Here is a 16819-nt window from a genome sequence, read left to right on the forward strand (position 1 = left end):
CGGCCGCCCCCCCTGTTCAAAAGGCCTGGCACGTTACAATGAAAATAAGTCCAGCAGTGCTCTTTTAATGTCGGGCCAAATTGCCCAGATCGGAGACGCCTGACTCCGGTTTTATGAGCTCTGATGGAACTGATAAACATCAGCGGAGTCACCGCGTGGAGACACCCAGTTACTCGATATCAGCTCTACGTGGGCCTTGAGCCAGGACCATAAATTACCTCTCGTCTTGTGCCTCTAATGATACTGGCAGTCAGGGCTGTTGTGGTCACACAACAGTCCGCTCAGGTTGCACGGCAATCAATTCACTTCAGCTGTCTTTTTTTAATTCCAGGTGAGAGCCACTTGAGGCTGCAGGGCTTGGGGTCAGCGTAGGCTGCGTTTCCACAACCGGGTCCGTGCGTCGAAGTGTGGGCACATCAGTGAGCGTACTTACCTGGGGCCACGTGGCATGATGGGCTATATATGAAATGTAAAGTTGTAAAGCCCTTCATCAATCCACTTCTGCATTACCCCCCCCCACCTCCAAAGCCCCCATTATCTTTCACGGTCTTCCAAGGTCACATTACACCTATCACCTGCACATGAGCTGATCTGGTCGCTCCATCTCCGTGGAAGGTGTCCAGTCGGGCGCGTTCCCTCCTTTGGCTGACACTCCATCGTTCAGCTCAGCCGCTGGCCATCACCTCTTCTCGCGTTGTGTTTTTCCCAAGACTGCTTTTTGTTATCAGTCAAAATATTTTTGGTGCGATGAATGTTACGTAATCCTTATGCTCCTCTTTCTGTGTCCCAATATAATTCAAATCATGCTACTCTCAGTGCGTCTTTGCACCAATTGATATCCTTGGATAAAACTTGCAAATGGGATGTTCCACTTAAAGGGATTATCCAGGTGATTTAAAAAAAAATTCTTTTTATTATCAAATAAAACTTTTAAACAGCACTCCGAACCATTCTCATCCACCTCATTAATTCATAATTCTGACACCAGTTGGACTTAAATAATTGTCCTGGGTGCACGTATGTATGTATGTATGTTGGCCTTCTTTCGCACCGTACGTAGCCAACCGTGCTAATCGGAGCTGTGGGGGAAGGACAACAAACTAAACACAACAAGCAGTGCTCTGGTGTTTTCAAAGTTGTGTCCCTCGGAGAGACACCTACAATTGTTCAGCGAACCTCCTTGCGTGTGGCCTTTGCGTTTGCTCATTTTTATCCTGAGCCCAACTTCGCTGCCTTGTTCATTCGCTTCTTTCAACAAAGAATGTGACCAATTCCCACTGGACGTCGTACTGAGGCTGCAACGCCATTTGCCAGGCGCGTTTCACGGCGACCATCATGAGAAAAGATTTTCTGTAAACTGTAGTGTGGGAGGCGTGAGTGTGGACGTGGAGGTAAACGTTTACCGTCTCGGACATGATGACGACAATGCCGTTTATTACGTGCCAATGTAGTTGTAACATTTACAATTTCCGCCTGGCCCAATTGACTGAGCACACTTTCAAGAGCATGGAATTGAAACCGCACTGAATATCCATAAGAGGTTTTTGTTGGGTTACATCACGTAAATATGAATATGTCGTTAAGCCCGCCACCACCCAACACAGCCAAATTGTAAGGTTTGTCACGTAAACGGAATGTGCCAATTTGTCACGAGTACAGCACACCAGTGTGTTGGAGGACAAAGCCACAACATTTACAATCTGAGTACGACGTTTTGCCAGTAATTACAACTAGCTTCGTTAGTTTAACGACACATTTATATATTTAGGCGATCTAACCCAAACAACCTTTATTATGGATGATATTGGTCGCGAAAGCCTACGCACTGAATATGATTACAAGATCAATGCTTTGCACAATGATTTATTAAATGCGTGTTTTTTTGGGCCGAGTGATTAAAACAGGCCGTGCCACGACTCTGTCTCTCCATTTTGCGGTGTTTAATTTGGCAGCGCGCTTGTCGCCCGGTGACTCACCACGTTCGCGCAGATATTAAAATCGGAATAAAAATAGTTGCGGCCTGGAAAATGAGAAGCAAAGACAAATGTATAGCGTATCGATATTACGTGTGTGTATATGCGCGTGTAATGCTGGTAAACATACTCTAAGTTCAAATTTAATAAGCACAGTGACCCATGAAGACGACGTTTTTTGTTTGGCCCAGTGACCACCCCCCCCCCCCCCCCTAAAAAGGTGACATTTTGAGAAACAACATTTTACCGCGCGATACGATAGAAGATCTTTGTTTATTCCTCAAAATAAAACTCCTCGTTTCATTGATATTGACACCAGTTAAGCAGGGCTGTTTCCGTGCCGTAATGATCAGCGCGCTGGACTTGCAATTCAGAGGCCGCTGGTCTGATTCCATCTCCTAGCGCAGCAGCAGCAGCAGAAACAACGGTGCAAGTTTCTCAAATCCCCTCCGCGGCCTCTGTCCGCCCAGCAGTGTGAATAGGTGCAGCGCGGCGAGTCGCAGACTGAAGCGGAGGTACACCCACCTCTTCCAAGATTTGTGGGCAGCGTGGAAGATGAAGCCAACTGTGGTTTAGAAGGGGTGACAGGAGCTCGTTGTTAGTGAGGCCCTTCCGTCAGCAGTGGTACGAGTAAACAATTGCAGGGCTGGACCTTCTCCTCTTCTCGAAGAGGAATGGGAAAGGAAACCAGGCGTGGTGCTGTCCCCATCACGTGTCGTGTCCAGCGTAATAATTTACCTTCACTAAGAGCCACTTATTTCGACAGCCTTACCAGGCTGATAGAGAGATCTCATTGGGTATGCGAGCACGTGGGGGTATGAGTGGCATGGCGTTACGATCTGAGATACCCGGGTAGGGTTCAATACAAGGTCATGCACGAGATCAACGGCGTCCTGACTGGTTCCTTGCATGCGACATCGGTCAGTCCACTGCTTCTTGCGACTCGAAACGTTTATTACACGTGATGTCAGCAGCACGGCTCAGGTTCTGCAATGGGAAATCAACCTGGTGGCTCCCGACCCGCGCCGGGCTAGCTTGGCACGGCCTTGCCACAAGCTCAGCCTCGGCACTAATCGGTTGTGCAGTGGAAAAAGAGGGATTCGTGTTTGTGTGTACCGTGCGCAGGGAGCGGTAGTGCAATGGTTAGCGAGCTGTGCTACGAACCCGGCGACCCGAGTTCAATTCCCGCTCATGGCCAACACCAGTGAAGATTATCTGAACTGGTCATGGGCCTCCCTTAGGTCGACTCGGCCTCAAATGAGTACCTGGTCTGGTGTGTAAACATCGCCACTGGGGAGACAAAGGCGGCCGGGCGTGATGTTGGCCACCCACCCCCTCTTGCGCCATGCCATCCTTCATAGGTGCTCGCTAACAACACTTGCCCCAAAAGTCTGTCAAGGATATAAGGGGGATCTTTGTCTCGTTATGTGCGTAGGTACCACGGGCCCAGGCCACTGGCCAGAGTTGTACGAGGGCTGCAGAGGTGAGCGGCAGTCTCCCATCGACATTGCGAGCGAGATGCAAGCGGAGGTCCTGTCTCCTGCCGACGGCCTGGAGTTCGAAGGCTGGGACGTCCCCTCGACAACCACCACCATCAAACACGACGGCAAGACGGGTGGGTGGTGACACTACATCGCTGGCTGGCACCAAGCGTGTTAATGAGGAGTGTGTCACGGAACAAATAAAACTTGATAACCCACCATTTATCGATGTTGCCAAGCTGATGTCGTTACAGTGATATAATATCTTCTTGGTTCTTTCGGTAAAGTCACGTAGAAGGGAAATAATACAATTATAAAAATAAAACTATATTTCATTATTGTGAGAATTGTATTTTATTATGTTTTCTTTGTATTATTTTATTATTTCCATTCTACGTGACTTTACCGAAAGAACCAAGAAGATGAATCCCTGCAGTCACGAAAGCTTTAAATCGAAAAAGTGACATAATAGTTTTATTGTATGATCTAGACGGGCAGTAATTCAGCTACAGGGGCAGTGGCTGATTGAGCTTTAGGGACAGTGGCTGATGTCGCTGAGCGGCAGTGGCTGATGGGTTGTTGTGCGCGTCGCAGTGATCGTGCACCTGTCGGGGGATTACCACCTGCGGGGAGGCGGCCTGCGGGGCCGCTACCGCATGGCGTGGCTCACCTTCCACTGGGGCCACTCCAACGGCACCGGGGGCTCCGAGCACCGCCTCTCGGGACGCTCCTTCCCCCTCGAAGTAAGGAGGGGGTGGGATGCGAGGGGGGGGGGCGTGCGTGGCGGACACGGACGGCAGTGTAGCTGTCAAGTGTGCAGGCGGTGCAACTGCACCGAGGTCGACGGGCTGCCGGAGTTCACTTTCACGTGGTCCCAGGCAATGACCATATACGCAGCTATATTGCACTGATGGGGGGAACGGTGATGCAGTGGTTGAGACAGTACCGAATGCGAACCGGGTGACTATATTGGTGAGTGGTATCTGAACCGGTGCTGGACTCCTGCACTGACCAGCTTGGTGAAGTCCTGGTCCAAACAAACAGATGCTCGACACGGCACGCTGTGCTTTAAATCATCTCTATATCCGTTGTACTGGTAGAAGTCATTTATGCAAAAATAATCCGATTTTGAAATAAATATATATTGTGACACCTTTGGAATTAATCTATTATTTAAGTTCCAGATGGTGCTTAATGACTTGATAAGAAAATAGATCCTTAAATTAATAGACAAGACCCCTACACGGAGAAACCCTGATGAATATAGAAGTGAAATTCGTATGGTGGAACACCATATGTCTACTCAATGTGCATGCATTGTACACGAGTCGGAATGTCACTGCGTACATTCTGCAATATGTTCATGAATTGTAGATGCACAACACTTGGCGATTGTACGCGAAATTTCAGAGCTCAAATGCCACGTTGGTGAATGATTTTCCTCCACCAAGCGAGACACCAATCACTGTATGGTAAAATAATGGCCCTTTGCTTGTGTGCTTGCCGGATTAAGAATCTTCTGTTCCGATTCATACATTTTTTTTATTTTTATTATTAAGCTTGCTTACCCGAGGAAGCCTCACTCAGTCTCAATGCCCTGTTGCTATGTGTGCAGAGTCCAAATTCAGTCACTTGTGGGTGCAATCTTCGAATGTGCAACAATCCGGGCCCGTGACACCGGCACACACACACACACACGGTGGCCCACTCTTGCGAACGGTGTCACCCGTGATCTTTTAACGTCCTCCGTGAAGCAGATGATGCATAAGTATTTTTTTCTGTTAACGTGCCTGCAGTAATAACCAGGGCGGCCGCTGGATTTGAACCACGAACCTCTGCGACGAGCAGCGGTCGCGAAGTCGCCGTTCCGCGTCGCCGCCCCTGAATGCACGAGCGAAACTTGATGGAGAGGGAGCAACTTTTAGAGTGAGCTCGTAAAAAATGTGGGAGTTGACAGTGGAGGGATTTCTAGAAAGAATAGCAAGGGCAAGGTTGAAATTGTAGGGTATGGATGGAAAGAATTTACAACACGGGCAGTCCTTGGGTTATGAACCTAATTCGTTCCAGAGACCCGTTCTTAAGTTGAACTGGTTCGTAAGTCGGAACACAAAAATGCACTGCGTTTAAATGCCCGTACGGCCAGTGTTGTTGTACATTTTCACGTAACACTGTAAAACTTACTGTAAATAAAACGTAAAGGAAACATAAATATTAAAAAAAACTCTTTAACTTTCACACGCACACACACCCACTCGCAGCGCGAGGCCGACTCACTACATCTCGCAGAGGATCGCTCCTCTGAATAAAATAGATCCGCGGTTTTAGTTTGCAAATCCGAGTTCGCGTTTTTAAGTCAATGTTAAAAAATTGTAAAAATATATTTCATGGAAGCCGGTTCGTTAAGTACGGGTGTTTGCAAGTCGAGGACTGCCTGTATCGTGCTGGAAAAAAGCATGTGTATTAAATGTAAGCACGAAGGGAATAGACCGTGGGACCCTCGAATAAAACCACGGAATAAAATATTCAGGAAGGAGGTGAAAGGTAGTGGTGAGCACTCGGTGGGGAGTGTTGGAGGAAGCGGAGACGTGGCCGGGCGCAAGATTGCGGAGAAGGTTTGAACACTCGCCAACCCAGCGATACGGATGACGACGATGGCGCTAGCACGGAGCGTGGTGCGGCAGCGTGAAGAGAGGGGGGCAGTCGGATTGGATATGATGGGAGGGGATCCTAAAGCCATGGGCCTGCCCTTGGAGCACAGGACTTGAGAGAAAGAGAGAGGGAGAAAGTTGAACAGAAACAACACAAGCATGGCTGCTGGGTGCACAAAGCACAACGAGTCCGCTTGTGCGTCCACAACTCGCGTGCTCCCATCGCCAGGAGCCCGTCCCCTCCACCGCCCAAGCCCGAGAGCGAACTCAATGTACGAGGAGAGGCACGGCGTGACGGGGGAAACATTCGTGCTGGCTGTCCTCTGCTGCCCACAAACGCAGCCCCCCCCTCCCCCCGACAGCAGCCTGCGATGCCCGCGCTGTGCTTGGCGGTGGCCGCCCGTCCTGTGGCTCTCCCCCAGGCTTGCCGCCTGCCTTCGCTCCTGAGATCTGGCGACGGGCTCCATGGCGGGGGTGTTTGAGTCGTAGGTCGGACGCAATTCAAAGGTTCTGCATCGGGGAATGGCCGGACATTTACAAACCGCTCGGAGGAATAGATCGACTGCCTCCGTTACGGTGGCTGCGAGAAGACGTCGTGTGGAGCGGTGTTTTATGTTCTCGAGGTGATTCCCCTGACCTCCGATTAGCACAGTTGGCTATGTACGGTGCGAAAAAAGTTCAACATACATACAGCACACGTACCTTGTCTCTCAGTGAGAGCCTATTGATTTGAAGAAGGAGGCGATATTCTTCTGCCTCGGATTAACATATTGGTGAATGTTCCGTATATTGGAATGGCACACACTCATTTATCACTAAACAGTGTATATCACTTCAACAGCATTTCTAACTTAAACATTTGCAAATTATTTCATAGTTGCGATTACAGAGTCAAAGTCCATTTAAAGCATGCTCAAATAAGCATGAGCAGAAACTCTGCATTGCTGGCCATTTGCCGCTGGTGGAAATTCCACATTCCTATGGCAAAACGTAGCACATGGGGCACGGTGTGCAATAGCTGTGACCCAGGACGTTTTAGGCAAGAGTTGGTGGATGATGTCGAGGTTTGTGAAACTTCTCAAATCCGCTGGGCAGCCAGGTTGCAAAGACATGGCAGTGACAGCAAGTGGGAAGTGAATCCATCCGTGTAGCCTTTTGAATGACCTTCATTAAGCACAACAATCCTTTGAAAAGTAATTAGCCGAGCAGTGTGGTCCTGGAAAAGCGAGGCATGACACTAAGTAACGCTTTCCTGATTAGAAGAATTGACTTTGTTATTATTACTATAATGAAAAACCTTTGAGACCTCTAAATATATGGAACGAAACACAAAGTCCGTTATAAATCATGCCCTTGTAAAGAACATAGAACATTAAATTTCGATTTAAAGCTTTCGTGACTGCAGGGATTCATCTTCTTGGTTCTTTCGGTAAAGTCACGTAGAAGGGAAGTAATAAAATAATAAAAATAAAACATAATAAAATAATTCTCACGACGTTTCGGCCACAACGCAAGCAGCCGTCCTCAGGTGAAAACCAGGTCTGTCGAGGAGACAGAGTCTGAATGACTCTGTCTCCTCATTCAGACGCTGTCTCCTCGACAGACCTGCTCTCCACCTGAGGACGGCTGCTTGCGTTGTGGCCGAAACGTCGTGAGAATTATTTTATTATGTTTTATTTTTATTATTTTATTATTTCCCTTCTACGTGACTTTACCGAAAGAACCAAGAAGATGAACATAGAACATTGGCTGCAAGCTCAATGCAAGGGACCCGCGAGATGAGTGGAAATGCGGTACAAACACTGGGCAGTGTAAGCGAATGATTTATTTCAATTGAGCAGTGACACATTGCTGGCGAAACGTCGTACTCGGATTGTAAATGTTGTGGATTTGCTCTCCAACACACCGGTGTTGCTGTACTAGTGACGAATTGGCATGTTCTGTTTACGTGACAAACCTTACTAATTGGCTGTTTCGGGTGGTGGCGGGTTTAAAGACACGTTTATATATTTACGTGATCTAACCCAAAAACAAACTACATTATGAGTGACACACTTTGTTCACCGCAGTATTCCAGAATCTGATGAAACGCCACTGCGCGGCCGAGTAGTGAACGTGGATCTGTCTGGTTGCATGCTGAAAGTTTTATCCATTTACATCCCGGAGGTTGGTAACGATAACAAATAATAATAACAACAACAACAATACAAAACACATCCTCTGTTCCGCAATGACGTGGGAGACGAACTTCGCCGTTTCTATCCTCTCCGCGTGTGTTACTTCCAATTATACTCGAGAGGGGGGGGGGGGGTTCAAACATGTGGATAACGGGATTAATTTCTGCTTTAATTCCTCGCGTCTTCGAACAATTTTGCAGACAATAGAATTTCATCTCGCCAGTGCTTTAACGTTGTCACGAATAAATGTGGATAATGATGATTCTGCCCCTTAATTCCTCTTATCCACTAAATAATGTTTACAGGTAGTTGATCTGCAATGCATTATGGGGGGGGTTTAATAATTGTGGTTGCTCAGATGAATGGAGGGATATCCTATTGACCATTTTGGTGGCATTGATAATAAGAGTCCTGAGTAATACTTCAGCAGATAGGCGAGTTCTACTTTGATGCCGTTTAGTTACCCATACAAAAAACTCACCGAGTCTCAAGACTCCTATTAAGAAGGGCCTTGCATTGGGATGCTTGGCCACTCCTCTTTGTGAGTGATTAGCTTGTGGGAGGAAACCAAAGAACCTGGAGAGAACGCATGCATATGAAGGAGTAACGCTCAAAACTCCACACAAGTAGATTCAAGAATCTTTCTCTCCTGCCATCATCTGCTCACCCCACGGTCCTAGCCTACAATTCCTGGTCTTCCTAAGACAATTTCCCATCTGAGTCCTCTCCAGGCTCAGACCCTGCTTAGCTTTTAAGATCATTCACGATGATTTGGTCAGAGGTGTGTGTGTGCAGTGCCTGCTAAAGCTGGTTAACAGTTAATGTAATTATTTATCTTACGGATGGTAGAAGTCGCCAAATTAGTAAGTGAATTTAATAATATTGCAAGTGTAGATGATAGTGCTCTTTGTTTTCGAGAAAGAACAAAAAATTACATGTTCTTGGCTCTCCCATCTTTTGTTGATTAAGAGTTTTGGCCACCGGACCCTGGGGGTGGTGGATAACCGCCAAGTACATGGAAGCATTTCATCATCATCGTCGTGGTTTCACAAAAGCGAAACATTCCAAAAGAAAATATATTAACAATTGTGAAACTGTGCCCACGCCAAGTCGTCTGCCACTCGACCTTCTCAGTGCACTCACTAAACCACCCGCGCGGCCACCACGGACGGCCCACGCGCAACTGGCTGGCCGCTCCATTCGCACCAACGCCCGATCTCGCTCCAGTCGCGTAGCTGCGGAGGGTGCAGGCGGTGCAACTGCCCCAGGGCCCACGGGATGGAAGGGCCCACGCGGGCCAGACTACGAAGAGGGCGTGGGGGGGAATTGTCTGATGGGCGTGGTGGTGGTGGGGCATTATTTAATTCATTGCACCAGGGCCCATGTCAACCACACTATGCCACTCGCCCACAGATGTATAGATAGAGATTCAGAGACTCACATTGAGACCCATTGGTATGAAGACCCTACAGACATACCTGCATCAGTGGTGTTGCTCTCGACATTGCAAGGCTGTGTAACTACACCACGACTCTTGGTCCCGAGAGGGCCCATGCTCCAGCCTACAAAATAGGGGAGGAAATTGCACCGGTATGGAGGGACTAATTTAATTCCATTGTATCAGGGCCCGTGCAAACCACCACTTCACGGCACTGTGGCCTCGTCCGGTGGGGCTGTTCGCGGATTAAGAGTTGGGCAGGAGGCTCGGTCTCCCCACGAGACGAGGAGAGCCCCTTCTCCGTGTCCTTCGCTTGCCACTTGCTGCTTGAGTAACACAGCGACGAGTCGCCCCCCCACCCACCACCACTGGCATTGTTAGCGAGCGAGATCAATAATGCATGGCGAGGCTTTTGACGCGCGCACAATGACGGCGCTGTGCGCGTCCCTCTCGCCGGGCCTTTTGCTGCTGGCCTCATGATTTATTGAGGAGCGCGGAATAGGCGATAGACGTGCGGTTGTGGCGCACGCTTCACTGGGGAGAGGATCGTCTTAAGCGTCCACGCCTTGCGCAGAATGTTTCACTTTCACCCACGTGACGCCGCCTGCTGCTGCTGCTGCTGCTGCTGTAAATTTGGAGTTTGTGTCTCTCATACTCTTAGTTCTTTCGGTAAAGTCACGTAGGTAAAAAATGAAATTAAAATTAATAAAAATAAAACAATAATTTTTATAATTTTGATTTCATTTTTTAACTACGTGACTTTACCGAAAGAACTAAGAGTATGAATCCTTGCAGTCATGAAAGCTTCAAATCTAGAATTTGTGTCTCTCGCTCTCTCCCCGTGGTCGCGTGGATTTTTTTTCCTCCGGTGTTTCTCTCATTTGGAATCGACGTGCGTTGTTGATTATTTTGCCGCAATACATTTCGACGTGATGCTAAGCCACTTCTTTGCGCTATCGTTTGTGGCCACGTCGCTTCTAAAACAAAAGTTAATAGCTCACTGGGCTTTACCCGGTAAGATAAAAAAATGGTTTAGTTTAAACATCTATTTGTTTACCTTGCTTATACTCTGCACTCCTACCGTGTGTTGTACTGTTTGTTGTTGTAACGTTCTGACCTGCCCCCAGTTGACGTCAGTGAAAAAGAGCTTTATAGCTCATCGGATTCCTCCTCCAGTATAAACAAATATTCTGATGCTGAACGTGGTGCCGGTGTGGACATTGCAAGATTAGAAGCAGCTCAAAGGCCTCCAAGGTTCTTTTTTTTATTTTCTTTAGGAGAGATGCCGTATGCCTGATTTGATCAGTGGCTCAAGCTAAAACAGCCGTGTGCGTTTGTACTGAGATCCCGGATGCAAGTCAAGGCAGTTGTCTGTCTTCCATACAGACCGGGAGTCGATTACAATTGTAATTGGGTCACGTATATTGAATTGCAACCACAATGTAATTATAATTCCACCCAACAATGCTGCTGTGTTTGTAATTATAATTGACCCCAAGGTCTGGGTCCTCAGCCCGATTACCAATGACGGCACACAAACCATCACATTCAATTTAGGACTGCACTTCATTTGACGTTAATTCAACCGTGTTGATTACAATTATCGGTTTGAATGTCGTGCGACGAACATTACTTTCTGTTTAGTTGGATGGGTGGAAAAGTGCTTTCCCCTACTTTGAATACCAGAGGTCACTTGAAGTGATCTCAGAGGTAGCTTTGTGATATCCGCTTCCGTGGGCTATCCTTTAACATGGAGGGGGAGGTTGCATTGCTCTGTGTGAGAGAGATCCAAACAAATTCTTTGTCACGTGACACGACACCGGAAGCACGAATTTGGGTACATTTTTCAGGGGGGGGGGCGGCAAACAATATAAGAAATATATTATCTACATTTCACATAACTATAGATTTGAGCTTTGGAGAGCATATCATAAATGTGTATAAAATATATATTTACTAAAACACTGAGATAGTAGGGGGGCGTATGTAAATGCCCATGTGTGTTCTTGATTGACTCGTGTGGTTTTCATGGGGGGCTTTTTTCTCCTGAATATGACAGATTTACAAATCCACAACGCCTTGGGCAATACTGCAAAAAGGTTTACTTACAAAATGTTACTAGTCATATCATATCTCAAGACTTATTAAAAAAAATACTTGGCCTGATCATTTGTTTGGGTGAGGAACACGTTTGAATTTAATTTGGAGGATCTCTGATCTTGAGATGTATTGGTGGTCAACCATCTCTCTGGGGCACTCTGCAACAAAAGGGCATGTTGTTAATGTCCTGTCAAATTGAGGGCCTTTATACTCAGAGGGCATGAAACATTATATGGCATCTTCATAAGGAAGAGTACAGGATCGCTATGGTCTAAACAAGGTGATCTTTAAAATACATGTTTCAATTATATAGTATTTGAATTGACCTGATAACTCTCAGAGATTAAGCCATTTCTTGTTAAGCTCTCTGCTGTGCCATGTATACTTTAAAACGTGGAAACGAATTCACATGTTACCTTTGGTTGGAGACAATCGACTCTTTAAAAATTCAAATTAACACAATTTCCAAAATTGTATCTGTAACACTGCACACGAGGTGTGTGTGTATCACCTGCAATAAAATATGGATCAGAAACGTGGACATTGGCACAGAGAATGGAACAGGATCTAAAATGTGTTAAAATTAAAAAAACACGTCGAGGCGCACGCTCGCAATTACTTTGAGAGACGGGTGGAGGAACACGCGGAACGGAGCACCTCCACCGGTCAGAGACATCCTCAAGTGGCCTGAGACGGGACGCGTTCCCAACGAAGGGATCAAGGTCGATGGTCCAGGGCCGTGTTATCCAATAGGTAACAGTAGGCACTGTGCCTAGGGCCTACGAATTCTTAAGGGCCTTTAAAAATGTGGACAATTTTTTTGGAAATGATAAAAAATGTGAGCAAGATATCTTCTTTGAATGACTATAATAATATATAGTGCAAGGATAGGGACAAAGAGGCAGAGTCATATAAATTTTAATCGTTTTTTCTTCATAAGGTGGGTGAAATTAACACTGGAGAAGAACTTTTAAACATTTTTTTCCCATTGCAAAATTATCAATAACATCTTCAAATGGTGTTTTTACGCACAATCCCATTCTCAATCGAGAGTAGTGCGAGGGAAGACAGCGCGGCGTTTGTTGCGCTGCGCGTGAATCAGCAGCGCGCCGGTGGCGGTAGTGACATGGGGCGGCAGCCAGTAGCAACTGTGGCCAGCTTTCACTGAAGGCCGACGAAACAGAGGCGCCGAGGCCCTGCAAGAGGAAGAAGCTTGACCAGGCCCTGGCTGTGGTCGAGACTAACGCCCGGAGTGGCAGCCAAAGGTGGGAGGAGATTTGAGTCGACTCGCGTGCACGCCGAGCTGGATGGATTGCTGCCTCACGAGGCAATGCGCCATGGCGATGGCCTGGCGAGGAGGCCTTTATCCTGCAGTTGTGGACAGATCGCGGCTGACGATGATGAATGCGAGGGCGAGGAATTGGTGGGAGTGATAACCGAGAGCGCACGCGGTTTGCTTGGAAATGTGATTGCAGCTCGGTGTCTTTACAATGCCTTGCTTGTGATCTGACTGGGGTTGTAATTACTTATCCTGTGGTGGTCACGCTGCATCAGAAAATAAGCGTTTGTCATTGCCCTTTGCCCAGAATTAAATAATGCATGAGCCTATGATTTCGACTTTCATTGAAAGCTTTTGTTATAGGCTTATGGTATGTTAGAAGCCTTAAAAACCATCTTTTTAGGTGTAATTTTAAAGTTATTAGTTCTGTGTTGACATCATACACCCATCCATTCGATTATATTTCAGAGCTAAACTACCGTATATGTGCTTTATCTCCAGTTACACACCTGAGAGGTCGTGAAAGCGAGTGATGTTGATAAGAAATGAACCAGTGCATGTCAGTGTACAGATAATATCAATCATAGGTCAGACAGAGTTCCTTAATTATCAAATGAACATTCAACAGCTTCTTCATCGATAGCCCAGAGCCGACGGTGGGAATTCCAAATTCCTATGGCAATCGTCAGTCTACCCATAGGGGAATTGCATATATGGTTGCAGGATGATTTTAGCTCTGAAGTTGACGTTTTAGCGGTTAAACATCATCGAATGGATGTGCTTACGATGACGACACAGTGAAACGTATACTTTGTGAAAGTTGTGTTTCCTATTTATTTCTTCTGGGTTTCGAGACGCTCTGCTTCCATCCCCCCTCTTGCGCCGGCGATTGACCTTCGCGATGGCCTCCTCTGTGCTCCGCTGTCGCAGGTGCAGATTTACGGCTACAGCCAGGAACACCACAGCAGCTTCGCCGCCGCGATGAAGGCGGGCGGGAACATGGCAGCCCTGTCCATCCTCTTCGAGGTGCGACGGGGCCCAGGGGAAGCCTTCGCACACAAACACAAAGATCCCCCCGTGTAGCCTGTCAGCGAGCACCCATGACGACACACGAGGGGGTGGGTGGGCAACTTCCACGAGTGGCGATGCTCACACACCCCACTAGATACTCGTTTGAGGCCGAGTCGACCTTGGGGAAGCCCAGGACCGGTTCACATTGTCGTCACTCGTGTTGGCCGTGAGCGGGAATCGAACTCGGGTCGCCAGGTTCGTAGCGCAGCGTAGCGCTAACCGCTACACCACCGCTCCTCACGCGCGCACAAACACTGTGCCAGATGGAAATTCGTGAAGCCTGGCAACCCGAGCTTAGTGACTCTGGGCTTTGCCTGGGTCACCTGACCCACAATGAGTACGGAGCTCGTATGGTGAATATCGGCAATCTTCGATTAGCACAGTTGGCTACGTACGGTGGGAAAGAAGTTAAACGTACAGTACATTCACTGGACAACTGTGAAAAAGAGCTTCATAGCTCATCGGATTCCTCCAGTATACATATTCTCATTCTGGCATACAGCATTGGAGATACAAAGTTGGCCGGGTGTACTTGGCCCGCTGACAACTTCCTGGCAAAATATCGCGCTGAGCAGGTGCTCGTTAACAGCAATCTCCATCTTCTTGGTTCTTTCGGTAAAGTCACGTAGAAGGGAAGTAATAAAATAATAAAAATTAAACATAATAAAATAATTCTCACGACGTTTCGGCCACAACGCAAGCAGCCGTCCTCAGGTGAAGACCAGGTCTGTCGGGGAGACAGAGTCTTCACCTGAGGACGGCTGCTTGCATTGTGGCCGAAACGTCGTGAGAATTATTTTATTATGTTTTATTATTATTATTTTATTATTTCCCTTCTACGTGACTTTACCGAAAGAACCAAGAAGATGAATCCCTGCAGTCACGAAAGCTTTAAATCGAAAGCAATCTCCATGTCAGTATGAAGATCTAGACAGGGCTGCTTGGTCTCTGTTGTCATCAGCATAATTTTTTTAAATCAACTCTCGTTTTCACTCCCTTTCTGAGCATTTTGTGTTACCGTATGCATACATCATTCCCAAAATCACGAAGGAATGATAAATAAGTTTCTGATTCTTCAAATAAATCGCACACTTCTTATGTGGCAGTCGTTATTCGTAATAAATGTGAGAGGTCGCCACGTTCAATAAATATGAAACTAAAACCAATCGGAATTAATCGGGCAAAGAGACCGTAGACTTACCTATTGTTCACGCTCTTTGTTGCTTTGCTGTACTTTATGTGCCTCGGTCAGCGTTCTCGATGGAATTGGTTCAATCCAACGATAGCACTTCGAAAGAATCAACACTGGTTTTGGTTAAGATTCAAATGTAGCGTACTCGGGAAAAGCGTTTGACTTTGGAGGATGTAATTCGCAAATTTGTGTCATTCCAGTCGAACGCTGCATTTGGTGACGTCATTTTTTGTCTCTTCAATGTTTAGATCGCAAAAGGCAACAGCAGCAGCAGCAGCGCTTACACCCCCCTGCTCGAGGCCGTCAAGAGAGTCTGCCAGCCGGGTATCCTCGTGCACGCCACCCCGTTCTGCGCGTTCGCCGTTTAGCCGCGAGCATTGCCACGGCCTAACGGTCCGCGCTGGACTTGCCGTCCATCGGTCGTCGGATCAAACTCCCGGGCGCGGAAGTTGAAACAGCGGCGCGAGTTTTGTTAAATCTCCCCCCCTCCCCCTTCCACGCCGCCTTTATCCACCCGGCAGTATTCATGGGTATGCCACCGGCAGGTCGGTCACGTGTGGTGGGGTAAAGTGTGGGCGCTGCCACCTGCTGCTCCGACATCCGGCCTGCGTGGTAGAATAGTGGGACAAATACGCTGTGGATGGGGGCAGGAGGGGGGTGCTTTAAAACTCCATCCAGTGAAGGCCATTCTGCAAGCAGGATATGCAAGCAGTTGAGCGAGCAATTGCAGGGCTGCTCCTTTATCTTTCAACACAACACGCGAGCTCTTTTTATCAGGAGGTTCCTCCATTGGGGTGACGAAGCCAACTCATTTTCAGGGAGCGCACCTGAAAAAAGCCAACACACATACAGAGAGGGATAGTCACCCCAAAGGTTCGCACAGACGGGCATCACAGAGGCCTGCGCTGTGCTGCCATCTCGCGGCTGCCTCTCAGCCCTAGCAGGTTCACGACGCTGCGTGATGCACAAATCCCTTTGCCCGGTGATTTCGAGGCGCGTGCCTGACACGCGGCTACAACTGCTGCCTGACTCGTGGCAAAGCGTAGAGGGGCGACATCTGGCGTCGGGTAAAGGAGGCCAACAACAAACATTCTGTTTGCATCATCTTTTGGAGTTGTTCCATTGTGCTCTGTTGGCCGCAGGAGTTGAGGGACTGTTATATATTTTCCGATTCATATCATCATCGTAATAATAACAACGACATAATACATCCAATAATGTACCCATGAAAGCTGCACGGAGAGTGGAGACTCTTTTTGTTTTGCAGTAGGGTCCTGCATTGGGATGTTGGCTGCTGTCATTAACGAGGGTTATGCATGTTTGAGGACACTGGAGTGCCCAGAGAAAACCCATACATACGAGGGGTGGCGCTTGGTAAACTGCCCAAACTTAAAACACCTGGAAAGCTCTGGCGGTCACTCATCTAAGCACTGGCCAGGTTCAGCTCCGTTTGGCTTTGC

General features: G+C 47.6%; 1 protein-coding gene across 3 annotated transcripts in view; it reads left to right on the plus strand.

The window, feature by feature from the left end:
- The window catches only part of LOC144729472 (receptor-type tyrosine-protein phosphatase gamma-like), a 153751-nt gene that overhangs the window by 76216 nt on the left and 60716 nt on the right, over positions 1–16819 (plus strand). For all 3 annotated transcript variants that reach the window (XM_078609792.1, XM_078609793.1, XM_078609791.1), the window contains exons 3-6: positions 3409–3588; positions 4049–4197; positions 14027–14122; positions 15608–15683. In XM_078609792.1, coding sequence (XP_078465918.1) covers positions 3409–3588; positions 4049–4197; positions 14027–14122; positions 15608–15683 — 501 coding nt within the window. The remainder of the gene's footprint in view (positions 1–3408; positions 3589–4048; positions 4198–14026; positions 14123–15607; positions 15684–16819) is intronic.

Source organism: Lampetra planeri, chromosome 32 (genome assembly GCF_965212315.1).
Source record: "Lampetra planeri chromosome 32, kcLamPlan1.2.h2, whole genome shotgun sequence".
Classification (NCBI taxonomy): domain Eukaryota; kingdom Metazoa; phylum Chordata; class Hyperoartia; order Petromyzontiformes; family Petromyzontidae; genus Lampetra; species Lampetra planeri.